The following is a 27,574-nucleotide window of genomic DNA, read 5'->3' as shown; positions in this document are numbered from 1 at the left end:
CATTGTCCTCTCTTTGCCCTCTCTTTCAATTAATCTGTCGCTACCGCTCTCTTGACGGGCTGACCAGTTATACGCTCACCAAAATTAACCAAATTTTTACTCTGCTGTCTTAAGCTTCAACTTCAATACGATCGCTTTGCAAAGTCTCTATTTTATTTTGGGAAAATATGCAAAAATATATTTTCATTGTGTAACATTTTGTTTGTCAGAGTAAGATCTATAAACTTCAGTTGGTTGCTATTTGTTTTTGATATAAACAAATTCAAGTGCACGTGCTCTGGCAAAACTTTCTATCAAAATTTAATTCTTTCTCTTCTAACTTTTCTCCCAATAGCTTTTATTTCATTTCTAATGTACCGCTCTTTTGCTCTTTCGCTCTCGGAGTTACAAAATTCTTGTGTTTTTTTCAAAGGCTCTCTCGATACTCACCAACAGAAAGGTCAGTCACCAGTCTACGTAGAACGCTTGATAAAAGCGGCTGCTTTTTAAATCTATTCGCATTTGATAATGTCAAGAGTGATTTCGCACATTGTAAATTCCCTGCAATATATGTGAATTTATCAATATTCTTTGGAGAAGGAACAAAAGTTTTTAATTGCAAATGTAAGTATTGTATGTATTGTTCTGGACTGTGAAATATCCGGTTCACATTTATTAATATTATTGTTATTTAATTTATATCATTATTTAATATACCAATATACCGTAGGCTATATTGGTCATATTAGTATTATATTAAATTAAAAATATACCACAGAGAACAAAGTGTAACACAATGTCAATCAATGCAACTAAGGACAGACTGCACAGCCGTTTTTTATCATATACAATTATTTTGTAAATATCTTCTACAGTTCGATATGGCTCTATATACATATTAAAATTTCCGAGATATAGGAAAGATGGACAGACAGACAGCTTTTCCAATTACTTTTCAAACTTTTATCAAGTTTTAAAATAAAAAATATATTTTCTGTAAGGGTATGCGAAAGTCGTGAAAAGGTTTGAATCAAATATTCGTTTGATAACTGAATAGATTCCACATTATGTTCTCGATTTATTTACACAGTTTGCAGCTCTTATTTGCTCTTTCGCTCTCCCTCTCTCTATTTTGTATGTATCTTCTGATGATTTCATTTGCTACTATCTCATGATACTGAGCAAAAATACGCTCTGACACCAGTCTACGTAGAGCTCTCATTCAGGTTGGCTGCTTCGCAATTCTGTCAGCTAAAGTTAAAGTGAAAAGTGAACTATTAATTAATAAACAGAAACTCACAGAAAACAATTCATTGTTATCGATAATGGCTGAAGACTCTTGTAACATTAAGATGTGGGCAGGCTTAATAGCCCGAATTAATGCGTGCTACTCGATAATCTACTTGGGAATAGAAATCATCAATGCGTCGGATCATTACATAGGCGGTTAGCCATATACACCTATATTTGATTGACCTATAACCATATGAAAGACAATTATGTTTTTCAGTCGGAATGTTGGCAATATGGTTTGGACTCTACTCCTTCAATATATTGATAAACTTATTCTTTGCGGGAAGAAGCAGCAAATGGGAGAAGTTTGATGTAGTCTTTTGGTTTTGTTCTACGTTAATTTTGTTAGTCATTCGACTTGTGTGCACTGATTACCGCAATTTGAGTATTGGATTCTTGGTATTCGCAATATTTGTAAATAGTAAGTCCTTGAATTCTCTTAAAAATGTAAAAAACAAGAAATTGATATATGTTAATATCTTTTCACAGTTTATATGGTATTTTCACTCATAATAATATCGTTATTGGGTTACCAAGTGGACAATCCAAATGCGGACATTAGGAGCTGCTTAAGTTGCAACCAAGTTAATAATAGAATAATAAGTGTGGCGACTGATGCTGCAGAAGAAACAAATGATGATGGTCTATCGCATAATCTTCGCTCTACTATAGACTCATATACCGACTTAAGCTCTAGCAACTTAAATAATGATTCTCGGATTGCTTTTGGGACAGCACCAACTTTTAATGACATAAACAACGATTCCCAAAATGATAATGCTACAGCCCCAGATTTCAGTGACTTAAACAATGATTCTCAAATTATGGCTAGATCTGCTGATGCTAACGTTTCTTTGAATGTCAATGATCCTCCTCCAAGCTACGATTATGTTATGACTCATGGGAACAAAAAATTCTATAAATGTATTATGTAATATAATGTCCTGATATCACAGCAATTGATTTTGTAATTCAAATATAAGTGTAGTATTCGATAAGTCACGGGAAATACTGAACTTAGGAATGAAAGCAGGAATCAAATTATTTATAAAAAAAATAACTATTTGAATATGCATAACTCTAAATCTTCTTATTATCACAATGATAAAATGTTAATTATTATGCTGACAGTGATCAATAAGGTTGATGGCACAGGTGATACAAAATCAAATTAAAATAAACTTTTTAACAATACTCAAGTACTACCTCAATCTCAGGTGTGATTAACCTTGCAATAAACAAATTCGACTAACGAGTAAACTGATAGACACTCTACGTAAGAGTGTATTTATTACCTTATCTAAGGTAGTAATGGTAATGTCGAAAATTGTAATATATTTATAATTACTTTATAGCTCTATATATTGTATGTTCGCAATAAATATAAATATAGAAAATTTATAAAATTTAAATTTGTTTGTTGTGAATAAATTCCAAAACATCTTTTCGCCGTTATTAGCCTCTCTTTGGCTTCGCTCTCTCTCGCTATCGCTATCTTGAGGGGCTATTATTTAAATATTGATCTGTTACCTTGGGCAGTGACAGACTTTTACTCTGTTGTCTGTGGTAGCGTTCATAGGTATCAACTTAAATAACATCACTATTCAAAAACTTTATTTTATTTTCCAAGACACCTTATTATATTTGTTGTAAGCAATAATTTCGATAATTGTATGTCTATCATGTAACGTTTAGTTTGTCTGAGTAAGATCTATAAGCTGTTATTGATTGCTATTTGCTTTTTATATGAACAAATTCTGGTGCACATGCACCGGCAATAGCCTACTTTCTAATAAAATTTTATTCTAGCATCCGCCCGCATTTCTACTTTACCGCTCTCTTGCTCTTTCGCTCTCGGAGCTAAAAACTAATCTTTTTCGAACGCTCTCTTGTAACTCACCAACAGTTAACTCAGTCACCAGTCTACGCAGAGCATTTGAATAAAGCGGCTGCTTTTTAAATCTGTCCGCATTTGATAATGACTAATGTGATTTTGCACATTTTAAATACCAGTAACATTGCAAGCTCTCGGCTACGGATACATGAATAATTAATTATTGACAAATTAACAGTGCATGGTTTAATATATCATAGTCATTGTTTATCGCTGTCTTACAATACGACAATATTCTCTTGAGAAGGTTATCTGATTGCTCGATATAAGAAAGCTATTAATTGAAAGCAGATATAATTTTTTTACTTCATATTGTTAATGTACGTATTGTTGTGGACGTTGAGATATCAGTTTCCATTTTTTTTAAATAAGGAAAAGTGCGGGTTTTTTCTTAAAATATTAATATACCAATATCAATACAATATTAAATTCAAAATTTACTATAGAGAACAAAGTTTAACACATTGTCAACCAATGCAACTAAGGGCTGACTGCACAGCCGTTTTTTGCAATATAAAATTCTACAATTTCTTCTACTTCTACAACTTTGTATAGCTCTATATCTTAAAATCTCTGAGATCTTGGAAAGATGAACAAATATTCCTTTGATAACTGAATAGATTCCACATTTTGTGGTCGCTATATTTGCACAATTTGCAGCTCTTATTCGCTCTTAGTCTCTCGCCCTCTCTATTTTGTATGTATCTTGTGATGATTTCATACATCGCTATTTCATGATACTTAGCAAAAATGCGCTCTGACACCAGTCCATGTACAGCTCTCGCTCAGGTTGGCTGCTTTTCAATACTGTCAACTAAAGTTAAAGTAAAAAGTGAACCCGTAATTATAAACAAAAACAATTCATTGCTTATCGATAATGGCTGAAGAATTGTGCAACATCAAAATGTGGGCAGGCTTAACAGCCCGAATTAATGCGTGTTTCTCGATAATCTACTTGGGAATAGAAATCGGCAATGCGTCGGATCATTACATAGGCGGTTAGCCATATACACCTACATATATTTGATTGACCTATATGCATATGAAAGACAATTATGTATTTCAGTCGGAATATTGGCAATATGGTTTGGACTCTATTCCCTCAATATATTGATAAACTTGTTCTTTTCGGGATGCAGTCGCAATTGGAAGAAGTTTGATGTAGTATTTTGGTTTTGTTTCACGTTAATTTTGTTAGTCATTCGACTTGTGTGCACTGATTACCGCAATTTGAGTATTGGATTATTGGTATTCGCAATATTTGTAAATAGTAAGTCCTTGAATAATCTTAAAAATGTAAAATGCAAAAATTTGATATGCTAATATCTCTTCACAGTTTATATGGTATTTTCACTCATAATAATATCGTTATTGGGTTACCAAGTGGACAATCCAAATGCGGACATTTCGAGCTGCTTAAGTTGCCGCCAAGTTAATAATAGAATAATAAGTGTGACGACGGATGCTACAGAGCAAACCAATATAGAAGTTCTATCATATAATCATCGATCTCTAGACTCATATCGTACCGACTTAAGTTCTAACAACATTAATAATGATTCTCAGATGGTTTTTTGGCCAGCCCCAGCTTTTAATGACACAGACAATGAATCACTGAATAATTTTGCTACAGCCCCAGATTTCTGCGACTTACACAATGATTCTCATATTATGGCTAGATCTGCTGAAGCTAACGTTTCTTTGGATGTAAATGATCCTCCTCCAAGCTACAATGATACTATGACTCGTGGGATGGCAAAACTCTAAAATTATATTACATAATTGTAATCCTGATATCACAACAATTGATATTTTAATTAAAATATGAAAGTAGTATTCGATAGGTCACGGATAATATCGAACATAGGAACGAAAGCAGAAATCAACATATTTAAAAAAAATTAACCATGTTTATATGCATGACTATAAAAATCTATAATGTCACGGTGATAGAAATTTATTTGTAATGCTCGCAGTTATCATAAGGCTATTGACACAGATGATAAAAATCCAATGCGTTTTGTGTCAATACTCAAGTACTACCTCAATCTCAGGTGTAATTAACTTCAGAATGAACAAATATTGTGCGCGAGTAAACTGACAGCCACTCTACGTATAAGTGTATTAACTTATCTCAGGTAACAACTTTAAATGTGATGTTAAAATGAAAATAACGTTGAAATTTTATAATATACCACTAATTACTTTATAGCATTGTAAAATATACTTTAATAATAAATGTAAATATATAAATTTTATAAAATTTTGGTTTTGGTTTGGAAAGGGTGTATACTATTAACTATTCAAGCTACATAATATTATATATTTATTAACTTCTATGCTGCTGACGCTGGTCAAGAATTAATACTCTATGCGATCGGAGATGGCTTCTCCCGCATTATACATTTATTTCCTTTAAGCGAAAGTTATACTACCTTTCTACCCTATGGGTAGCGGCTATAAAAATTCGACATCAAGTTTTGCTAAGCTCTTAATGTAAAATTAACAGAAGACCAGCTAATTATGTACAAAGAGTTCTTATATATCCTAGGCTGTTTTATAATAATTTATATAATACCAATCATATCATACAAAATATTAGAAAATGACTGGCAATCATTATATGATATAGTATTAAAATGAATTTCTTATCTTTTACTAAGTAACTTTTTGGTTTGTCTTTAATTATGATGTTTAAGTTTTTTTTTTTTTTTTGTTAGGGTATGCGGACGTCTATTGAAAGCATTTTAATAAAATATTCCCATTCTAACTGAATAGATTCCACATCATGTGCGCGCTATTTTTGCACAGTCTTCATCTCTTATCTATCCACTCGCTAACTTATTTTCTCTTTCTCTCTTTTATATATCTTTTGATGATTTCATTAGTCGCAATATCGTAAATGTGCTCTGACACCAGTCTTCGAAGAGCTCTTGTTCAGGTTGGCTGCTTCTCAATACTGTCAGCTATAGTTAAAGTGAAAAGTGAACTAATAATTATTAACAGAAAACAATTCATTGTTATCGATAATGGCTGAAGACTCAATCACCATCAAGATGTGGGCAGTTTTTACAGCTCGAGTTAATGTGCTCTACTCGATAATCTACATATTCATCATATTCATCAGTGCCTTGAATCATACGATATGTAAGTCATATAGACTTCTCTTTGATTGACTATATATAATATAATTATGTTCTTCAGCACGCGCAATGCTAGTAATTTGGCTTACAGTCTATGGTTACAACATATCGATAAACTTTTATTTTGCGGGATGCAAACGCGATTGGACGAAGTCCGATGCGGTATTTTGGTTTTTTGCAACGTTAATTTTATTGGTTGCTCGACTTTTGGGCACTAACTATCGCAACTTAAGTGGCGGAATGCTGGCTTTCGCAATAATTGTTAATAGTAAGTTCTTGAATACTTTTAAAAATTAAACAAAAAAAAGCATGAAACTAATATATGTTACTATCTCTTCACAGTTTTTCTTGTATTTTCAATTATAATATCAATAATATTGGGTTATAAACTGAACAAACCAAAGGCAAACACTAAGATCTCCAAAAGCTATGACCCAGTTGACAATAGAATAGTAAGTGTCACAACGGATGAAACAAATATTGAAGATCTATCAGATAATCTTCGTTCCGCTATAGGCTCATATCATACCAACTTGCACAGTGATTCTCCCACTGGTGTTGCTATAGGTTCAAGTTCTAGCAACTTAAATTATGATTCCCAGATTGTTTTTGGTACAGCTCCAACTTTGAATGACTTAAACAACGATCCCCAGATTAATTTAGCTATAGCCCCAGATTCTAGCGACTTAAACAATGATTCTCATAATACGGATAGATCATCTCATATTAACGTTATTGTTGATGTGAATGATCCTCCTCCAAGCTACGATTATGTTATGACTCCTAAGAATGAAAAAGAAAAAGTAAAAAACTGTATTATTTAATACTGATATTACAACAGCTATAGTAATTGAATATGTACTTTTAAACGAATTGATTAACTAATACCTCGATATACTATATTGGATAGACCATGAACAATAATGAACCTGCAAATCAAAGAATAGCTAATAATAATACTTATACGAAAATTGTGTTAAATATGCCATGGAGAATAATCAACCTAAAAGCCAAAGCAGGAATATACATAATTATATTAATCTGTATAAAATTAACCCTTTTTAAAAATTCATAATGTCACGATGATAAAATGTTAATTATAATACAGGCAGCAATCAATACGGCTGATGACACAGATAATACAAAATCAAATTGAAATGAGCTTTTTATCAATACTCAAGTACTACTTCAATCTCAGTTGTGATTAACTTCACAACTAACAAATATAATTTACGAGTAAACTGCCAGACACTCTGCGAATGAGTGTATTAACTTATCTCAGGTTTTACAACAGAAATGCTGCTAAAAATTTGTTTATGTATATTTTTAGTTAATTTAATATTTCAATATATCATTTTTGTATTGTATTGTATAGTAATATATATAATATATAAAATTGTATTGTATATAACAATAAATATAAATATAGAAATTTTATACACTTTAAATTAATTGTGTGATTCGTAAGGGTATACACTGTACACTATCTAAACAGACAACAATGGAATTTAACGCTTATTTGTTGTGCACAAGTTCCACAGCACGTGCTCATTGTCGTTAGACTCTCTTTGGGCGCGTTCTCTCGCAATTAATCTCTCTCGCGCTCTCTCGCTCTCTTGAGGGGCTGGCAAGTAATACGTTCGCCAGTCTACGCTGAACCCTCGTTCTGGGCGAGCGGTCTCGGGTTCGGATTTACGTTTGTTTATGTAGTAAGAGCGAACCCCTATCCACAGCTGAAAGGAAAGGAACGGCACTCGTCGCACGCCAAGATGAGTAAATTTTTGGACTTGGGCCTTGGCATTTCCCTAATCAATGTCTACTATTCGCTATCATATTTTTTAATGTGGTGCGTGGAGCTGCAATATGGGTATGAGGACGGTAAGATAGATGATTTATGTTTCATTCAATTTACTTGTAATTATTCGTTAATTCAAGCAGATGTTTTGTTTTCCATAGACACTGAGACATTTGTTTGGCTAGCTGTTTATACATGCAACCTCTTTCTCAATGTGTTTCTCTTTTTGGGGCTGCGCAAGAGAGATCGTCTGGCCATTCTGGTCTGGTTCTCTTTGACTCTGCTCTGGTTTCTGCCCAAGCTCTATGGTCATTCAAGGGGCTGTCGATTGGACAGACGCGGTTCAACGTACAAAATGGTCAATCTTGTTGTGGAAAGTGCGTATAAGTCGCACATTATTGCGAAACTGAACTTAAGTAATCCATTGTGTGTATCTTTCTCTCTCAACAGTCTATGTGATTATATCGTTTCTGGTAATGATACTGGTTTATATATATCTGCCCCAGCGGAGCAAACGGACTTTGGCCAAACAGCGCTCCGTGAAGGACAATAATGATGATCCCCGGGACATTCAAATGGTTGACTTAATGGACAAAGCTGCCCCCTCAAATGTGGAGGAGATAAATGCCAAAACAGATGTTGTCGGCTGCTTGGATCAAAAGGTCACAAGCTTTGAGTTCCATAAAGCTGAGAACGGCAGCGATGACGATAATTAGACTAATGTACATAGCACAAAAAAAAAAAAAAAAAAAAAAAAAAGAAAAAGAAAAAAACAATACTTAACATTCCTGCACAAATTTTTAGAAAATTTACAACTTTAGTAATTTGAAATTGTTGTTGACTAATGAGGGTAATCAAAATGTAAATTATTGTCACAAACTTAGCCAATCGTTCCAAACGCGAGTATGCTCACCTGATGCACTGACTTACATATACATACAAACATATACATATTATTCATATATATACAACCAAACATATATAAAATATATTGTAAATTTGTTAAGTTTATTCTTGGTATTTTAATGCCTGACAATAAAAAGACCAGCGACTAGATGTCGTATCATTGCAAAAATTCCTGTTCAGATTTCAATTATTTCCTTGGCCAAATTAATGCACTTATCGGAAAAGCCAAAAGTTTTGTTGGCAAGAAAACAAACAGAAAAGCTGAGAAACGAGCAAACAGTCAAACAGACAAGCAGACAACAGCAGCAGCAACAGCAGACAAACAGCCAAATGAAGAGAAACTTAACTAACTTTTGTAGCTGGTGATTTTGGCCCAATCTCTGTGCCCTGTTCCTCTTCCTGTTGTTGTTGTTGTTGTTGTTTATTGGCTGAAACTGAGATGAAAACTGGGCAAAAGAAAGCAAAGGGATTACGATCAAAGCGTTCGATTGAGTGTGTCAATAAATTCCTGCCAGTCGCCCGAGTGCAGAACATTTGTCCGGGCATCAGCGATAAATAGTTGGCCCTCATCCTCACATCCCCTGCGACTGCTGCTGTTGTTTCTGCTGCTGCTGTTGCTCCCTAAACCCGATGAGCAGCTCTCTAGAGCATTTGGCCAAAAGTTTTCGTGTGAATTTAGTGCGGCTCATTAAGCTGACCGGGCCACGTTTCGATGTCCTTCTCTCAGTCTCCAGTCCGACCAACGTCACTCATGTGTGTAGTTCCCTCTATCTATGTGTGTGCGCTATAAGTGTGTGTGGCAATGGCTTTTTGTTCAAACTTCATTATGTAGCAATGATGAAGAGGAAATTGTTTGGGCCATTGTCATTCGCAAAGTCATTCGCCTCAAAAGAGAGCGCAAGCATTTTCACCATTGCCGATGCCACACGCATTTGTCAATCTTTTCATTTTCATTTTCATTTTGTTCGCTTCGCTTTTGTTTTCCTTTTTATTTAATTTAACTTGTATTTGGCTTCTTTTTCGGCTACTGCCTTTTCGCCACACTTAGTAAGGTTTAAATGAGCGCGCTCATTAAGAAAATTAATGCTAGGCATTCATTAAAAGTGTCAAAGTGCGCACATTAAAATATCATATAAAACTCTAACAGATCCTTGGTCATGTCCTTGGCTTGGATGCCATTTTAGCTCCAGCTTCAGCTTCGGCTTTGTTTTTGGCGTTGACATTGTTATTGTGTCTCGATTTTATTAACAAACAAACATTAAAGACACATAAAACGTTGACGCAGCGATGCGTAGCTTTGTTTTCCGCTGCTCATAAAAAAGTATTACGCGCGAGAGGGGGACTTAGAGAGACCAAAAAGAGAGAGACAGAGAGAGAGAGCGACACAAAGAACAAGCGAGATCATATAGTATATATATCAGAAAATATACATTTATAGTGTATGTTGTCTCAGGGCATCTCGTAAAACTAAACCGCAATTCATCAGTAAATTCATTTTGGCCCCGTCAACCGGTCGATGCTGCTCTGATTGTTGTTCTCGTCGAGCAACTGCAAATAATTTAGTGCGCCGCCTGAAAATATGCTACGGTTTTATGCGCTCATAAAATGCCCAAAATTGTTTTTATTATATGTAATTATTATGTTGTGCATGTGCGAGTGTGTGTGTGTGTGTATATGTGTGTTAGTGTGTAGCAAGTTTATTGGCATATATAAACTTGAAAATGAACTGATGATTCCTTCGCTATCGTTCCCTTGCCTTTTGCTTTGTCTTGCCTTACCACACATAAAATTTAAGCTCATTTTCGGTTGTCAGTTGTTAGTTGACAGTTTCGTTTGCTTATCTGTTGCCCGCTTCGCTTATAAGAGCAAATTATTAAGCTTTTTGCTTAACTTTTTAGCCATTCGAAACAATGGCAAAAAGTCAACAAACTTCTGCTGCAATTGGCCTTGCATCAGCAGCAACATTCGCTGTGGCAGCCATACTAAAGTGCAGCACGTTTAATAGCTAGGGGAAAGTTGATTTTATGTCACGCACTCTGGCAATGGCAAAAGCTCGCCCTTGCTCTTAATGCTCCCCATCACACACACAAAGCCATATACACAAACAGAGACACACACGCACTCGCAGATAGTTTTCAACTGCTACACGTAGCTTGCTGCAGGGGTCTTTGTCAGTCGTGAGTGTTGCGATTGCATTACAGCTTTAACTTTCTGGCTCATTAGGATGATGTGCACACTTATTAAATGTGTAGGTTAAAACTGCCATCGGGCGCGCATTGAAAATGGCTTATTGCAGCAACCAGATTGCTCATTGCAGCAGCAACAATAACAAGAGCAACAAATACGCATTTAATTAAAATTCTCCCAATGGTCGGAATTTTCTTTAGCCCCTGCGGTCTTTAAATCATTGCAATGCTCGAACTTTTCTACAATAAAATACTATAAAGCAGGAAGTTGCCAGGGAAGTGAAGATTTCAATAAAGAGTACGCAATCATTATTAACTTTTATTTCAAGTGCAGTAAGAAATCCTATAGAGAGTTTCACTTTAATTTATGGTGGGCAAGTTTCAAAGGCAATTATCATTTCGTTGGTATTAATGATAAGAGTGCAATTCAATAATCAGTCACAATCGTGTTGATTGCCATTAGAGTTCAAGTAGTCCGTTTGTAGTCTTACTTTTGTTGGCCACTCAAAGGCATTAACTTGAGTCAGCGCCACGCGACGTATACGTAATATGCGCCTAACGCAAAACTTGACTAAATTGTTGGCAGTGTTTTATGTGAGGCTGCAGAGAAAGGGGAAAGGAGAGTGGCGAATATTTTATAGAGCAAGGCACAAATGCAACAATCAAAGTTTTATTGCTGTTCAAATATTGAAGAAGGAAATGTTAAAGTGGCAGAGCCAGAGAATGGGTCGTGACCCCACATAAGCCACAAAGGCAATGCTAACTTAAAAGACAATCACAAAAGGCCGACCAGCAGCAGTCAAGAGACTAGAGAGTGGAGGTGGTTGCTGACCAGCAAATGAATGGACGTCGTAATAATTGCAGACGCCGGGACGTGTCCAAAATGTCACGTACTGGCAATAAACCGCTGCTAATTTACGATGGCCCCCAGACATGGACTGGGCCAATAACAAAGCTCTGATGGCGGCGGAAATCAAATGGCAAACGAAGCGGCTCTCCTAAGCAGCCACTTGGCCACTTCGAAAGTCGAGTTGAAGCGCCATGTGAGGCGGCGGCAGTGGCAAGGGTGAAGCGAATGTTTGGGTGCTTGGATGCTTGGGAATGTGGCACGTTACGGCGACTGCATAGAAATGGCCTTCAAAATGGACGCAAATATCGAAAATACCAATAATGCCGCATAGTAGACTAAGCTTAATGCGCATTAGATGAAGGACAAAAAAAAAAAAAAAAACAGAGAGGCACGCAGACACAGCTGCAGAGTCCAGTAGCCAATGTTTGTGGTAAGTGATTGGGTGCGGCAGAGCTTCCACCGAAAGGCAGTCCAACTTGTGGTGGCCACGCCGCTGCATTAGTCATATTAAAAACTGCTTAAATGCAAATCCCCTTCTTCTACTTCTTCTACTTCTGCATAAAACGCGGCATTGTTGAAAGTTGCCTGGAGCGTGCAGCATGCAAATGGAGCTGGCCAAAAAAAAAAAAAAAAGTTTGTTTGGCTTTGCAGCTTCATTGAGGCGGAAATCCCCCATCTGACTGCTGAGTGTTACCACAATTGCAGCAGCTTAGCTTGAGCTTGAGCTTCAGCTTGATGCTGTTGCACTTAAATGATTTAATTGCAGTGAATCTGAGGCGCAACAAATTACCGTGGCGCAGCCCTCAACAGGCAGCCGCATTATTAAGAGAGAGAACAGAACAGAAAAGAGAGCTCCAATTCCCTTTTTTCGATCTCGAAAAACTGGCATTCTCTTAAATTGGAGACTTGGAGACTTTCCACACAGTATAAGAGCGTGACATGCGGCAGGCGCGTGCGTTGGCAAAGTCTACAGGAAATCAGCTGGTTGCGCTTTGAGCCTTTGCCAGAAACGGCCACATTGAGGCAGTTTGTCAATAGTTATGCTTGGGTATAGGTTAAAGACGCATGTGCTGAACCGCCAGCAACAGGACATTAAAGACCAAAACAGTTCCCAGCTTCAAGACTGACAACACACACTTGGTTGAGAAAACAAACAATTCAAAAAGTGCAAAATCAAAATCTAATTAAATCAATCAAAAATGTAAGCAGAATTAAATCTTAAATTCTAGTTGTAATTGAAAATGAAATGACAAAAATTAAATTAAAGTCAAAGTGCAGAGTGCGCGTAATGAAATAACAAAACGTGAAAGACCCGCATAATTAGGACGAAAAAAAGTAAAGAAAAGTGAAATCAAATACAAAATCAGCCGTTGACACGCACACAAATACCAAGGCAGACTCACACACACACACTCACAGTGACACAGAGACACAGATACACATGCAGATGCAGAGATTGCGGCTGTGAGTCAAGTGCGGGATGGGGCATTGTTGAGGTTGCCCCTTGCCATCGTATCGTCGACGGTCCTCCTCATCGTCTCTCGTCTGTCGATTGTCGTCTGTCGGTTGTCGGTTGTCGCCCCGTGACACTCGGTATAAATAATTATGTTGACGAATTTACCTGCGGCAGAGCGTCGCTAATGAAGCGAACAAAATGAATGTGAAAGGACATAATTATGCTTATGTGTGAGTATAATGAATACTTATGAATATTTATTAATTTTTTTTTTTCGTTCGTTCGTTTTTTTTCTGCACTTTTTTAACGTTTTCCAAGGTCAGTCATCTGCCAACTGCCAACACTCATCGCCATCGTCATCGTCAGACCATAAATCCACCCGAGAATACCAATAACTCAGCACTGCGAATTGCTATGAGCTGCTGCTTCGGCAATCAGAAATCGCTGGAGAAAAGTATAAGCAAATATTTTATATTTATTTTTCGTTAGTGAAAGAAAGATTGCTGTTGCAGTTGCTGCTGTTGCCATGGAGCTACTTCCACAGAACTGCTTTTGCGATTGCATTATTGTTTGTCATTGCATTTGTTGAGGGGCAAATTGCAATGGTAGCAACTTGGCCGCAGGTCAATCGAATCCAATCGAATCGAAGAGTCCAAGTTTTTATGGCTCCGTCCGCTTCACTTGATTAGTTCAATAACTAACTTCACACTGCAAATGGGGCGCAGACAGTTGCAGCGCGATGCGTCGTCAACGGCAATGACAAAGTGCAATTAGTGTCGCGGCATTAGAAACTTTCTCGATATGCTGAAAGTTCAATGATGGGGCAAGATCAAGGGGAAATGCGCACTTAAGTGCAGATTGTAGTTCGACTCTGCACATCATTTCTAAAAGTTTTTTCCACAATGCTCTATCTATAGATTTACAATTAAAGTTGAATATCGCAATTGCTTTAAAGCAACGCTCAACAATTGCCAAAGCATTGTTCTGGTATTTAGCAACTAAAATATACATATTTGATTAAAACATTTGCTCAATAAAAAGCCACTACTAATTGGCACATTGTCCAACTGCCACAGACAGTCGAAAGAATAACGTGAGAGCGAGGAAGAGATGAAAGGATTGAGGGACCCAAAAGTTCTAGGCAATGGACACAGCAAATAGAATTAAAATGTGTGCTACACATTTTCAAATGTCCACACAAGAAGAGTCAGTTGGAAAACGAGAGAGAGAGAGAGAGAGAGAGAGAGAGAGAGAGAGAGAGAGAGAGAGAGAGATAGAAGGAGGGAGATGGATAGGGAAAAAAACACAGAAAGAGTTAAGCCTGATAAAGATTATGCTGACACAACGGCAGGCAAGTGGGGCGAGTGGGGGTCGACGCTGCCAGTTTCAGGCAACACACACAAAAAAAAAAAGAAAACTTTTTGTATATTTATTAGAGTATGAATTAATTCAAGTGTGAGCAAATGTGAGTGTGTGTGTGTGTGGTATATATACACTGCATTCTACACAGCGTAAAAGGATTCCATATCCCTGACTGCGGTTGTTAAGCAAACTCGCTCCTCGTCGGGGTAGCATGCCCCAAAGCGAGTTTGTTGCAAACGTCAGCAACTTGTTTTTATATTTTTGCGTTGAGTTTTTTTTTTTTTTGTTTTACATGTTGTGGCTCCCGTTACAGTTGTTACACAGCTACCTTCGTCTGGAATTTGGTAGAACAAAAAATTGCTATATACAGCAAGCAGCCTTGGCATAGCAGCAACAACAAAAAGTAATAGCAACAGTCACAGCAGCAGTAGCATGAACAACTGCAACAACATGAGTGAAACCACTCGCATTCATAATTAAAAGCGATTCGCGAAATGTACGAAAAGTAGCAACCAAATAGAAAAACGTAAAACATGAAAATAAAAGTTGCAAAAACAGAGACAACATACGAAAAACAGTTAACCCTGCGCAGCTGACAAACATTTAGTGCATTTATTAATAGCCAAGCTGAGACAGAGGCAAGGTAAGCTAAAGGGAAGAATGAGGGAGAGAGGAGGGAGCCAAGGCGTTGGAGGCATTGCACACTTGTATGGACAGGCAGGAGGAGATGCGCCTGGTTTACCTTGACTATGAAAATATTTCTCACACATGAGCTGCTTGGGCGCATCGCTCTGCCTGCCACACTCCCACAGTTGCTGCTTGTTCCCAATGGCTGCCTCCTTCCCACAGCATTCAAAGGCATTAACATTTTAGCCAGTCTATGAAAAACCCAAAAGACACACATATACAACAGTTTCAGCTCAGCAGCCAGACTCAGCTGAAGCGAGGGCAACCTGAAGAGTTTGCGCATACGAATGGCAAACGAGTTGTGACAACTTTAGGAGCAACTTTCGCTGCCAGTCAAGGCAGTTTGCTCAGTCTGTGTGTATCTTTCTTCGTCTGAAACCACACACATTTGTTAATGTGTATGCACACACACACACACACACACTCGCTTGCACTCACATGCAAATGAAAGCGCTGCTGCTGCTGCTGGTTGCTTAGTGTTGTGTTAGTTGAATTGCTGCCTCGCTGGCTGCCTTGACAGAGACAAAGGTCACCTAATGTGTTGCATTCTCATGCATACAAAAGGGCAAGTGGCGCCACCAACAGTTGCACTCTCTCTCTCCCATGCATTAAATGATTATAAAGTGAATGTTGTGCTCACAAAGGTGCAAGCATTCTTTATTCTTTATTTATTTTTTGTGCTCTATATAGAAAACACTTTCAAGCGCTGCGAAACGGCGGCGATTTGAAATTCGTGTGAAATTCACTGCGTCCTTCGTAGGGCAGACGACTTCCAGAATCGAAGCGAACTCCTCTTTGGGGCAGAGCTGCTGTTGTCAGCAGCAGTTGCAGCAAGCAGAGCAGCAGCAGCGGCAGCAATCGATGTACTCCGAACGACATTGTGAAATAAACTGAAATGTTTTTTAACTCCGAACAACATTGTGAAATAAACTGAAATTCGTTTGAATATAGCAGATAATCATTGGGTTTTTTATTACAGATTAAGAAGGGGTCAGCAGGTTAGATTGAGGCAATTGCGCAATAAAAATACTGAGACTGTAATACACTGCATAACAAACTTACGACTGTTAGATAAATGAATCATATTAGTTGCACTTTCATGTTTAGTTGGCAATTTGGTGACACGTTATGATTACGCTTGGAGTTGTTGTCAGCGTGATTGTTGTTGTCGCTGTCTGTGCTCGGATTTTGGTGGCAAATCAAATGATTTATTTTTGGTCGCATTTTGTTGTTGGTCTCTTTATGTTTGCCATTCACAACTGACAGTCTATCTCTCTAGCTATCACTTCCCCCCATCTCTCTTTCATGCTCACTCACTGACTCTCTGTCTCTTTTATTCTCGTTGTTGCTTTCGTCATTTCAGTTTACGTGTTAAGTGCTTGGCAAGCACGATTAAGGCGCTTTATCACCCGCAACAACGGCACCAACACGAGCGACAAGCACACCAGCAACAGCAGCAACAACAACAACAACAACTGAAACAAAATCAACAGCAACAGCTGCGACGCCAGCAACAAAGGCGCTTACGGCGAACCTTGTCGCAACAGCAGCAACAGCAACATCAACAACAACAGCAACACCAACATCAGCAGCAACAAAAACTGTTTTAAGCACTCGCTCATACATTGGCCGCCACGCCCATTGGCAAGGAGTGGGCGTTTAAGTAGAAGCAACACAACAACACATTACTACACCACAGCAACACACAGCAAAAAATATTCGTATACATTATGCTTGGCGCAACGACAACGCCAGCAACATTGCTGGAGTTTGGGGCAATTGGTGATGTTCCAAGCATTTTGGAAATAGAACTGCCAGCAATATTGTTCAACGAGAGTCTCTACATTGAACTGAATGGCAGTGTGACACAGCTGGATGCCAGTGGCATTAACCAGAACAGCTGGAACATTAGCAACAACATCATCAGCACCAGCAGCAGCGGTCTCAATGCCACCAACAGCAACAACAGCGTCGTCGGCAGCGGGGTCAACAGCAGCAGCGGCAGCAATGCAAGCAACCAACTGGCGACGGCCGAGGAGGAGCAACAGAGGGCGGCCAACGAGCGAGCTGCAGCCGAGTTTTGGCTGCTGGTCAAGATGATAACCATGACCGTTGTGCTCGGCCTAATGATACTCGTCACCGTTATAGGCAAGTACACAACAAGTATACAAAAATAAAATATATATAAAAAAGAGAGAAAAGTTTATCAAAAATACATTCAAGTCGCCCTCGCTTCCGTTTAAAGCAGCAGCTGGCAATTTGAGCTGGCATTTTCTCCTCCTGTGTTTTTTTTTTGTAGAAAGTGTTTTGAGAGTGGGCGTGTTGCCAGATTTAGGCGTTAAATTATTCTCAAATTTATGCCGCCGGGGAATTTGGTGCAAAAGTTTCCATATCGCCGCCAAAGTGAACTGTAAATGAAGTGAAATTTATGATGCAGAAGATTTTTATTGCGCCCCTTGAAAATTTTATTGATTTTCGGCTTACAAAGATGATTTGCTGCCTGCCTGTGATGCCACGACACACGACAGCAACCGAGCGGGGAGGTGGAGAGATTTGGAGTAATAAGGAGCAGAGCGTAGGGAAGCATGTGGCAAGCAAAGCGTGGCAACTTTTTGCTCAGAGTCGCGTTAAAAAGCTTTGTGTTAAACGTCGCACTTAGCCTGCGACTGTGGCAGATAGAGCCGATTGAGCGGGAGGAGTTCAGGGATTCGCCTGGGACGCCATGCGAACAGCGACACACACACACACACAAACGACATGCGACAACAACGAGAACAACGGCAAACAAAGTTTCAAAATGTTTGTCGCTTTCATTTTTTTTTGTGCTTTATTTCTGTTTGCTTTTTTTTCGTCACTGCTGTTGCAATTGTTGTTGTTGTCGGCTTCGACACGTGAAAAGCTATTAAAAGCGCGCCAAGGCGTCAAATGGAAATTACGCAAGCACCAACACACATAAGCAGGCACTCAGCCTGCACACACGCGCAGACATAGAGAGACAGCAAACAGTGTGCGGCTGCTCGGCACACGCGGCGTATGTGCAACATCCTGGGCAAAGCGACGGCGACAGAGAGACACACGGACACCGACAGTGGAAGCATCATATGCAAATGCATTTCTGGCACGAGCCAAGCGAGGACAAAACGTTTTGATAACTTGCAGACAAGCGGAGACTCTCAGCAATGACAACAGCAACGGCAGACAGACAATAGCCCAAAAATGGGGGCAGTTGGGGGAAAGAGCAGAAAGTTTGAGGGCAATGCTTTTGGGGAGTCGCTGTGGCAATTACAATTTGCCAAGTTGCATGCGCTTAATCAAAGCGTGCGATGCCAGGCAGGCAGGCAGCAAGTCCATCAGACCATCAAACAGGCTGGCAGGCAGGCAGGCGTCAGGCAGCTTCTGCGTCTCATTTGCATCACACAGAAATTGACAGAGACTGCAAGCACCTTGCCACATCGTGCTGCACAACAGCAACGGCCATACGTTGCACGATTGCCGGCAATTAGGGAGAACTTTAGGACAGGTCCTTGGCAGTACTCCTCCTGCTTCGGCTGCTGATTGATTTCAGCATAGTTAAACAGTTGACCCAATTTTATTGCTGGCATTTTAATAAGGTCTAAGGTCAAAGGTTGTTGCTGCTGCTGCTATGGCTGCTGCTGCAAGTCACGTCCAGCTCAAAGTCAATTGTTTAACGTTTAAATACGGAGTGAATAAATACAGATTGTGCAGATTTATTGAGAGAGTTTAATTTCAATTTGAACAATTAAACAAATAGCTATCTCGATTCATTTGCAACTCTTGATTTAATTTGTATTAATCAGACGCATTTATATCATATATATCATATAGGTATTGTTGTACATGCATGCCGTAGTATGGCAATGAAATGATTACTTTAATAATTGGCATTCATCAGATAGCTGCGTACAGAATAGTTGACATGCCATTCCGTACCTGACACATTCATTTTATGATTAAAAGATATTTTATTGTAAATGCTGAAATTAAGTTTATAAAATTGTTGTTTAAATTGTTGTATTCATAAATAGATAGATATTTTTACAGTATGATTAACAGATATTTGACTAATCTGACAGCAATTTACAAAGCTATTTTTAAATGTAATTGGTATATTTAAAAATAAAATTTATGTTTACGTTATTTATACAATGTCTGATGGAATTTTGCAATTTAACATAAATATCATTCAAAGCTAATTTTAGACGTAATTCCTATACTCAAAAATAGCTAAAAATATTTGTTATCTATAACAAGTCTCATCGAATTTTGCAATTTCATGCGAACGCCACAAAAAACTAATTCAAAATTAAATTGCTAAATTTAAAAATAGCTAAAAATATTCATTATCTTTGCCACTTCGATTATAACATATTAAATTTTTATAGGAAACGTATTCGTTATCGCTGCAATAATTCTGGAACGTAACTTGCAGAATGTTGCTAATTATTTGGTGGCATCTCTGGCAGTGGCTGATTTATTCGTTGCTTGTCTCGTCATGCCACTTGGCGCCGTCTACGAGGTGAGTTGTTATTATTATTGTAAATGTAGATTGAGTCCTGTTGTTGCTGCTGCTGCTTTGTTGTCGCCGACGTTGCAGCAACACAAACTTCATTACCCTAATGGAAACTTGGAGCGAAAAGCGTGCAAATGAAATTAAGCGCAAAGAGTTGACTTTGCCATACACTCTCCACAAAGGAGACAACTTCTATGTGTGTGTGTGTATGCGTGTGTGCGTATGTGTGTGTATATGGGTAATGAGCCATTGCGCGTTGTTAATTGTTTAACTTGCGTCATCTTGGCAGCAGTCGGAGACAATGACATAATTTAATTGCACTCAAACCCCCGCTGGCAAAAACACTCAAATCTCTGACTTGTTCTTTTCGCAAATCTTCAGATAAGCAATGGCTGGATACTGGGACCCGAGCTCTGTGACATTTGGACCTCATGCGATGTGCTTTGCTGCACAGCTTCCATTCTCCATCTGGTGGCCATTGCAGCGGATAGGTGAGTGTGAAATCATCATAAAGCAATTGTTTGGCAGTTTAGCACATTACGCATACGCTACGTTGTACGTGTGTTTAGATACTGGACCGTTACGAATATCGATTACAACAATTTGCGTACACCGAAGAGAGTATTCTTGATGATCTTCTGCGTGTGGTTTGCCGCATTGATTGTCTCGCTAGCACCGCAATTCGGCTGGAAGGATCCCGACTACATGAGTCGCATCGAAGAACAGCAGTGCATGGTTTCACAGGATGTGGCCTATCAGGTATCAGGCATTCAATAGCAAATTTGCTAAATATCACGCAGTCCATCATTGTCTCGTATTTCTGCTGCAGATATTTGCCACATGTTGCACCTTCTATGTACCATTGTTGGTCATCTTGTTCCTATACTGGAAGATCTATTTAATCGCCCGAAAGCGCATTCAGCGTCGCACACAAAAGTCATTCAATGTGCGGCTAACTGAAACAGAGGTGAGTAATCGATTCATATGTTCGTGTACGACACGTGTCGTGCTACTAATGAGCACGAGATTGGCCCACAATTAAAGTGATACATTTTTGTGGGATGCTTGTCACAATAGCAAAAGAGTATTACGCATACGCAGTGAGTGGCAGTCAACTAATGAAATTTGAGATGATGATGATAACCCATCTGGCAGTCACAATGAACGTGTCATTAACCGAAACAATAATGCGAATCCTTTGCTGCCCATTAGCATGTGGCCCCAGCGAGCACTTGAAGCCCCAACAATGCCACAGCCAGGATTTATGCTCCCTCCATTTGGGCTCGTTTCATGAATGGGTTGCGTTTCGCTGGAATAAAGCACCGAATTCCGCTGAATTGTAGAATATATATAGAGATAGAAAACAAAATGTGCCTCTGGGGTGCGACTAGCATCACTTACACAGCTACTCTGCGCTCTCTTTTGTAGTCGTTGGTGTAGCTGTAATGGATTCCATTTGTGAATCAAATAGTCAAATAGTTGAAGAGACGACTGAATCAGACGTCTATTTAATTTGCAGCGTCCTAACTAAATATTTTATTAAATACTTAATTAAAGAGAGAGCGCATTTCTGCTTTTAATTATTCTTTTATGCAAATCGTCTAATAATGAACCATGAAAATTCTCCATAATTATTTTAATATTTTATTTTGCTGTAGTACGATTCGACAGCGCGTGAACTGCAAAAGGAGCAACGGGGGAAGCGACGCATAGCCAAGCGGGAACAGGATGTCGAGGAAAATGGAGCTGGCGATGGACAGCCCCAGCGACGCACACGCAAACGCATGAAGATTTGCTTTGGACGAAAATCAAATACGGCCAACATCATTGCGGGATCCGAAGGTGCTGTGGCTCGCTCGGTGGCCGCCATTGCGGTTGACTTTGCCAGTTTGGCTATTACACGCGAGGAGACGGAGTTCAGCACCAGCAACTATGATAACAAAAGCCATGCGGGCACCGAACTGACCACCATATCCAGCGATGCGGACGATGTAAGTAACCAAACAGTTAAACAGACCCATCACCTTGTGTTTGGATACCCGTTAACCGTAGGATAGAAGGGTATTGTAACTTTGTGGCTACAGGTAATGGTACCCTATGAAGTATATACGCATATATGCATTCTTGATAAGTGTGACTATGCAGCAGACTATCGCTGTATGAACGCCTAGATCTCAGACACCATAAAAGATTTTTTGACAACACTTAATATTGCTACTCGTATAGCAATCGTAAATTCAAACCAAGAGTTTCAATGGGTACACGCAATAATAATTACACTCGTGATAAGATAAAAAAAAACTTAAGACTCATTCAAGCAATTAATTGATATTTGCTGATATGTTTTACTGTTCATAATTACTTTTATTGATAATTTCGTATATTTTGGATACCAATAATCGAAATATAACTTTTGGTATATTTTAGTATTTTTTCAACAGGTTTATTTGGTAAATTGAAATAATATTTAAGCATTGTTTGGGTTTTATTAAATATTTCTATAAATATAGCTCTTAGTATATTTAAGTATTTTTCGGCGCATTTATTTCTATTTCTATATGTTATTTCTGCACTGTTTTGCTGTTATTGCAAATGGGTAGAAATATAGTTTTTGGTATACTTTGATATTTGTCCATCATATTGTTTTGGTATATTTAAAAGACAATACAGATCAATGTTGTTGTTGGGTAGCGGGTAGTTCACAGTCGAGCACTCCCGATAGTAACCTTATTTCTTATTTATTTACTATATTTTTACGAAGATACAACACACTTTTGCTTTTATTGAAAATGTGTAGCGGGTGTCTAAAAGTAGAGCACTCCTGACAGTAGCTTACTTACTTGTTTTTACCATCTCTTTGTCTTTCATTCTCTCCATCTTCGAACTCTTTGTCTCTCGTCTCTCTCCTTGCAGTATCGCACTAGCAATGCGAACGAAATCATTACGCTGTCCCAGCAGGTAGCCAGTGCCACACAGCAACATCTAATCGCCTCCCATTTGAATGCCATAACGCCGTTGGCGCAATCCATCGCCATGGGTGGTGCAACAAGCAGCAATCAGACCCCGGGCAGCGTCGGAGGAGCAGGAGCAGGTGGCACTAGTCCAATGGGTGGTGGCAAGGGAGTGCTGTCGAGCATTGCGAATCCCCATCAAAAGCTGGCCAAGCGCCGGCAGCTATTGGAGGCGAAGCGAGAACGGAAGGCAGCACAAACATTGGCCATCATCACCGGCGCCTTTGTCATCTGTTGGCTGCCCTTCTTTGTGATGGCACTCACAATGAGCCTGTGCAAGGCTTGCGAAATTCATCCAGCAGTTGCATCGCTCTTCCTCTGGCTGGGCTACTTCAACTCCACACTCAATCCGGTGCGTAAATGCAAAGAGGAAATGCGATTTGTCCATCCCCAAGCTGCTTGTCTGTCTGCCGTGTTGCCTAAGTGGCCATTTGGCCATTTGGCCGCGTGCTTTGTCGAGTCAATTATGATTGATCAATCGTTTGGCATACGTGCAGGATTATTACTATGATACTTTCCTTTCACTCATTTCTGCTTTTGTTTCTTGTCTGTTTCTATTTGCTACTCTTACAGGTCATCTACACTATCTTCAATCCGGAATTCCGACGCGCCTTCAAGCGCATACTTTTTGGCCGCAAGCATGCGGCACGTGCCCGCAGCGCGAAAATTTGATTTCAACTGAAAGGAAACGAGGACCAGTATCTGTAAGTCCCATCAAAAAAAGGTGAAAGCGAAAGTTACTATTCCAATAATATGCGTCAACTACTAACTATGAAAACAACAACTCACCAAGAACAACTAACAAAATGGTATGTAAATATGCTCTAAACGGAAATGGAATTGAAATTGACATTGCATTGTATTAGATTAATGACTAGTTAATGGTTAAGTATCTAGATGTAAAGTTAGCTTAGTAGCGCGCGTTAAACGATGTTTTAGCAGTGACAATCCCAAGTACATGTACTACTAAGAAATATTCCTTGCCTACCTTAAAGTACCACACACGTGCCCCGAAATACAACCGATGGAGAAATCTAACAACAATTTTGATATGCTATTAACACAGCGACGTCGATGTACATATGATAAAAATTATATATTCGAATTATGGTAACTGTAAAACGCTTAATTATATTCGTATTGTAGTTGATATATATATATATATATGTAAATGTATGTGTGTATTTTATAAAGTTTCTAATGTCTTCCCTGTGTCTTAAAGAGGTCAGAGAACAATTAATGTTACACAAAGATTTAAATACCATGTGCAAAATCTCCACTTTCACATCAATTTCAGATCTCAATTTAAAACAAAAGAAAATTTCTAGTCAAGAACATTCTTCATATCAACTCCAGCTGAAAAAGAAGAGTATCATACCGAATACTAAAGTATACTCAGGAATTGAAGGCGAAAGTGGAGACGGGAACAAGCAAATGTCCTGTAAATAGTTTTAAAGGCTGGGTCCAAAAACTTTGTACGCTTTCCAAAACCAACAAAAGAGAAAAACAAAACTGTGTTAGTTCCATGTGTTGCAAGATTTAGGCATACGCATTAGATATTTATGTTTCGCGTTCAATTAATTAGCATAAATTAAGTTTAAAATTAAAAACACTTGAAGCGGGTCTAACTAACTGAATGTGTAACGAATTAACGCACAGTTTGCAAAAAATAAATACATTTAAACCAATTCACTCACTTTGTATAACGACAGATGATAGTAATTAGAAAGCATAGCAGTAAGACAAGAGCAGCATATTATAAATTCAACAAAAATAAAAAAAAAAGCTTAAATAAATATCAAATGAAATTATTCAGAAATTGTGTAATCAAACTATGTAAATGTCTGTTATTTTACGCTGCAAGACTAAAACAACTCAAATGAATAAAAACAACAAAAGGCAAAGGCAAGCACTTGCATTTCATTAGCTAAGCATGAAACACATATTTTTACATGCGAGAGAGTAAATTTTATTTGATGCCGCTGGTGCAGAAGATGTATGTGTGTGTGTGTGTGTGTGTGTGTGTGGCAATAGCAAACAAAGCAAAAGTCAAACTTTTGTTTATTATCTACTTTGTCTGCAACAAAGAGCAACCGCAGCATAGGAGGATGATGATGAAGCAACCGCACTTTTATGCAGCAGCAGCATTCAGGTTTTAACTACGAGTATTTACAGATAATTTTCAATGTAAATGGACTTAGAGCCTTAGAGTAAATATGTATAAAGAGCGATGCAACTACAAGTTGCAGTTGCAAGTGCGTACGTGTGTCTGGCTAATACGAATACGCTTCAATGTGCAAACACATACATACATATAGTATACTTAGTTGATAGGCTATATAGATGTGTACTCACTTAGGCATTCATTAGATATATGTATATGTATATATTGTACTTGTAATTTGTCCGTGTGTGTGTATCCGTGTGTCATCTGTGTGTTATTGCAATTTCTCGATGTGTACTTGATGTCAAAGTTATTAAAATTGTGTTTTATCAAAAAAAAAAAAAAAAAACTCTAGTGTTTTATTAGTGTTTGCGCTGTGTCCCGGAATTTTGTTTGCTCTCTCTCAACTCAAAATTGACAAACTTTTGCATGCCACACCGACCGCACCACACGCACGCACGTAAGCAACAAATGCCAGGCGCATTGCCAAATGCCAAAGTTCAAGTGCACATGTCGAGTGTCGGATCTGGGATTCGGATATGGCTTCGGATTCAGATTCGGGCACGCGCTTGACGAATGCCCTGGCAGCCTTCATAGAGATGGATTACGCATTGGCATACAACCCGCAACACCGGAACGGGGCAAAAGCCGACAAATGGCCCAGAAATGGCTGTACTTCCACTGACAAACGACCAGCAGAGGCAGAGGCAGAGGCAACGGCAACAGTAACAGTAACAGCAACGCGAATCAGCACCCTCAATCAACAGCAACAATAACACAGTAACACAGCGACAACACAGCTGAAAATCAATACATCATGCAACACTCACATTACCAGGGCCAACAACTCTTGCTCTTACTCTCATTTTGCCTGTCGTTTTACTTGTTTTGCCAACATTGACAACATTGTCGCCGCGAAAGTTGCATTGCTACACTGGCAGTTGCAGTTGCAGCTGCCAAGAGGTAAGCTTATCAGGTTGCAACAGCAGTCTCTATATCCCCAAGGAGAACCCATATTGTAAATATTTGCCAAACACCTTTAATTTTCTGCAGCCTCAACTTGACAGGTTTGGCATGTCAAAGATTGACGAGAATAACAGCAAAAATAAGAAACCTACTCGCTGCTCGACTGTGAGATACCTGCTACCCATTTTTAAAGTTAAGCAGTTCGAAATTAATTTTAAAAGATTTACAAAAATTAATTTACCACAAAATACTAAAAATATACCAATTGCTATATTTGGTATATTGATATGGCACTGTATCTGTATCTGTATCTGTATCTGTATCTGTATCTGTATCTGTATCTGTATCTGTATCTGTATCTCTATCTGTATCTGTATCTGTATCTGTATCTGTATTCTATACATAAATATACCATAGAGTGCAAAATATACCAGAACGTCAGCCAAAAACAGACAGACAGACGGAGATGGATATATCATCCCGGCTGTTGACCCTGATCAAGAATCGATATACTTTACGCGGTCGGAGGGGCCTTCTGCCTGCCACATACATTTCCTGGAGGCACAAAGTTATAATACCCTTCTATCCTATGGGTAACGGATATAAACAGCCACTTTTTGCATACTCTATAATAAATAATTAATTTTTATAAAAAATGTAATTTAATTGAAAATACACAACAAAAAAGTAATTAGAAATAGACTTGCTGTCGCTGTGGGCAAACAATAAATACTCCAAGCAGCTTATGGTCATGTCGAATACTTTTAGCCTGGCTCATCCCTTTAAAGCCGTCAAATATTCAAGCAATTTTATTTTATGTTCTTTACTGTATTTATGTAAGCAAGCAAAAAAAAAAAAAAAAAACTGCCGTAAAATTCACGTGCATAGTTCAAATAGTTGGCCAGATATATGTCACGAATGTGAAAAATCAATCAATAACGCAAACGTTGTTGTTGTTGTTCTTGTTGCTGTTGATATCGAGTGAATCCAATAAGCCGCGTCATAAGCCACAACCGCAGGACATAAGCCCACAGACCGAATACTTCAAATATGCAACATCATTTTGCCGCCCAGCTGTGCGTGACTGAGTGTGCGACTGTGTGTGTGTGTGTGAGTTTGTTTGTTGATACACAATTGCATATAAGTATATGTAAATATGCGTGCCATTATTAGCTACTACACAATATTAATTTCCTTTTTTCGTCCCTTCTCGCTCTCACTTTCGCACAATAACAACCGCAGGATAATGTCAATAAAGTTGGATTTTTATTAAAAAATGTCTTTGCCCAAATTCCATAAATCGAATAAATATCCTGTGTATGCCGCACACACAAGTGCCACTCGCAAAAAG

General features: G+C 38.5%; 4 protein-coding genes across 8 annotated transcripts; all 4 read left to right on the top strand.

The window, feature by feature from the left end:
- Positions 1-570: 570 nt before the first annotated feature.
- On the top strand, positions 571-7,606 carry LOC117569835 (uncharacterized). Its single transcript, XM_034251161.2, has 5 exons — positions 571-603; positions 6,086-6,107; positions 6,173-6,313; positions 6,371-6,577; positions 6,652-7,606. Exons 3-5 carry the CDS (start codon positions 6,196-6,198, stop codon positions 7,131-7,133), a joined length of 807 nt encoding a protein of 268 aa, XP_034107052.1. The 5' UTR covers positions 571-603; positions 6,086-6,107; positions 6,173-6,195; the 3' UTR covers positions 7,134-7,606.
- LOC117569838 (uncharacterized) lies at positions 1,196-5,365 on the top strand. Of its 4 annotated transcripts, none has more exons than XM_052004264.1 (3): positions 1,196-1,425; positions 1,490-1,693; positions 4,503-5,365. In XM_052004264.1, the coding sequence occupies exons 1-3, from the start codon at positions 1,305-1,307 to the stop codon at positions 4,931-4,933; spliced, it is 756 nt and encodes a 251-aa protein (XP_051860224.1). In that variant the 5' UTR covers positions 1,196-1,304; the 3' UTR covers positions 4,934-5,365. The 4 variants fall into 4 exon arrangements, with proteins under 4 accessions (XP_051860224.1, XP_034107058.1, XP_051860225.1 ...); XM_034251167.2 differs by lacking the exon at positions 4,503-5,365 and adding an exon at positions 1,762-2,422; XM_052004265.1 differs by lacking the exons at positions 1,196-1,425; positions 1,490-1,693 and adding exons at positions 3,602-4,137; positions 4,233-4,436.
- Positions 7,607-7,942: 336 nt separating the features above from the next.
- On the top strand, positions 7,943-9,115 carry LOC117569045 (uncharacterized). Of its 2 annotated transcripts, none has more exons than XM_034250043.2 (3): positions 7,943-8,187; positions 8,248-8,481; positions 8,555-9,115. In XM_034250043.2, the coding sequence occupies exons 1-3, from the start codon at positions 8,079-8,081 to the stop codon at positions 8,818-8,820; spliced, it is 609 nt and encodes a 202-aa protein (XP_034105934.1). In that variant the 5' UTR covers positions 7,943-8,078; the 3' UTR covers positions 8,821-9,115. The 2 variants fall into 2 exon arrangements, with proteins under 2 accessions (XP_034105934.1, XP_034105936.1); XM_034250045.2 differs by having other exon boundaries at positions 7,945-8,187; positions 8,266-8,481.
- A 3,986-nt stretch (positions 9,116-13,101) lies between these two features.
- Positions 13,102-25,555, top strand: LOC117570348 (5-hydroxytryptamine receptor 2B). The gene is made up of 9 exons (XM_034251905.2): positions 13,102-13,732; positions 16,915-17,699; positions 19,955-20,088; positions 20,464-20,573; positions 20,652-20,841; positions 20,912-21,049; positions 21,741-22,073; positions 22,996-23,445; positions 23,667-25,555. Exons 2-9 carry the CDS (start codon positions 17,282-17,284, stop codon positions 23,763-23,765), a joined length of 1,872 nt encoding a protein of 623 aa, XP_034107796.1. The 5' UTR covers positions 13,102-13,732; positions 16,915-17,281; the 3' UTR covers positions 23,766-25,555.
- Positions 25,556-27,574: the final 2,019 nt, after the last annotated feature.

The sequence above is a fragment of the Drosophila albomicans genome, chromosome 3 (assembly GCF_009650485.2).
Source record: "Drosophila albomicans strain 15112-1751.03 chromosome 3, ASM965048v2, whole genome shotgun sequence".
NCBI classification, from domain to species: Eukaryota; Metazoa; Arthropoda; class Insecta; order Diptera; family Drosophilidae; genus Drosophila; species Drosophila albomicans.
The sequence above is the reverse complement of the archived record's forward strand: the minus strand, read 5'-3'. Positions and strand labels throughout refer to the sequence as shown.

Excerpts from the sequence above, each read along its gene's own strand:
- LOC117569838 (XM_034251167.2), top strand. The coding sequence starts at position 1,305 with ATGGCTGAAGACTCTTGTAACATTAAGATGTGGGCAGGCTTAATAGCC. Across the intron at positions 1,426-1,489 it reads GTCGGATCATTACATAGGCG|TCGGAATGTTGGCAATATGG; the intron begins GTTAGCCATATA and ends TATGTTTTTCAG. Across the intron at positions 1,694-1,761 it reads ATTCGCAATATTTGTAAATA|TTTATATGGTATTTTCACTC; the intron begins GTAAGTCCTTGA and ends ATCTTTTCACAG.
- LOC117569835 (XM_034251161.2), top strand. The coding sequence starts at position 6,196 with ATGGCTGAAGACTCAATCACCATCAAGATGTGGGCAGTTTTTACAGCT. Across the intron at positions 6,314-6,370 it reads TGCCTTGAATCATACGATAT|CACGCGCAATGCTAGTAATT; the intron begins GTAAGTCATATA and ends TATGTTCTTCAG. Across the intron at positions 6,578-6,651 it reads TTTCGCAATAATTGTTAATA|TTTTTCTTGTATTTTCAATT; the intron begins GTAAGTTCTTGA and ends ATCTCTTCACAG.
- LOC117569045 (XM_034250043.2), top strand. The coding sequence starts at position 8,079 with ATGAGTAAATTTTTGGACTTGGGCCTTGGCATTTCCCTAATCAATGTC. Across the intron at positions 8,188-8,247 it reads GCAATATGGGTATGAGGACG|ATGTTTTGTTTTCCATAGAC; the intron begins GTAAGATAGATG and ends TAATTCAAGCAG. Across the intron at positions 8,482-8,554 it reads GGTCAATCTTGTTGTGGAAA|TCTATGTGATTATATCGTTT; the intron begins GTGCGTATAAGT and ends CTCTCTCAACAG.
- LOC117570348 (XM_034251905.2), top strand. The coding sequence starts at position 17,282 with ATGCTTGGCGCAACGACAACGCCAGCAACATTGCTGGAGTTTGGGGCA. Across the intron at positions 17,700-19,954 it reads GATACTCGTCACCGTTATAG|GAAACGTATTCGTTATCGCT; the intron begins GCAAGTACACAA and ends AAATTTTTATAG. Across the intron at positions 22,074-22,995 it reads TATCCAGCGATGCGGACGAT|TATCGCACTAGCAATGCGAA; the intron begins GTAAGTAACCAA and ends CTCTCCTTGCAG.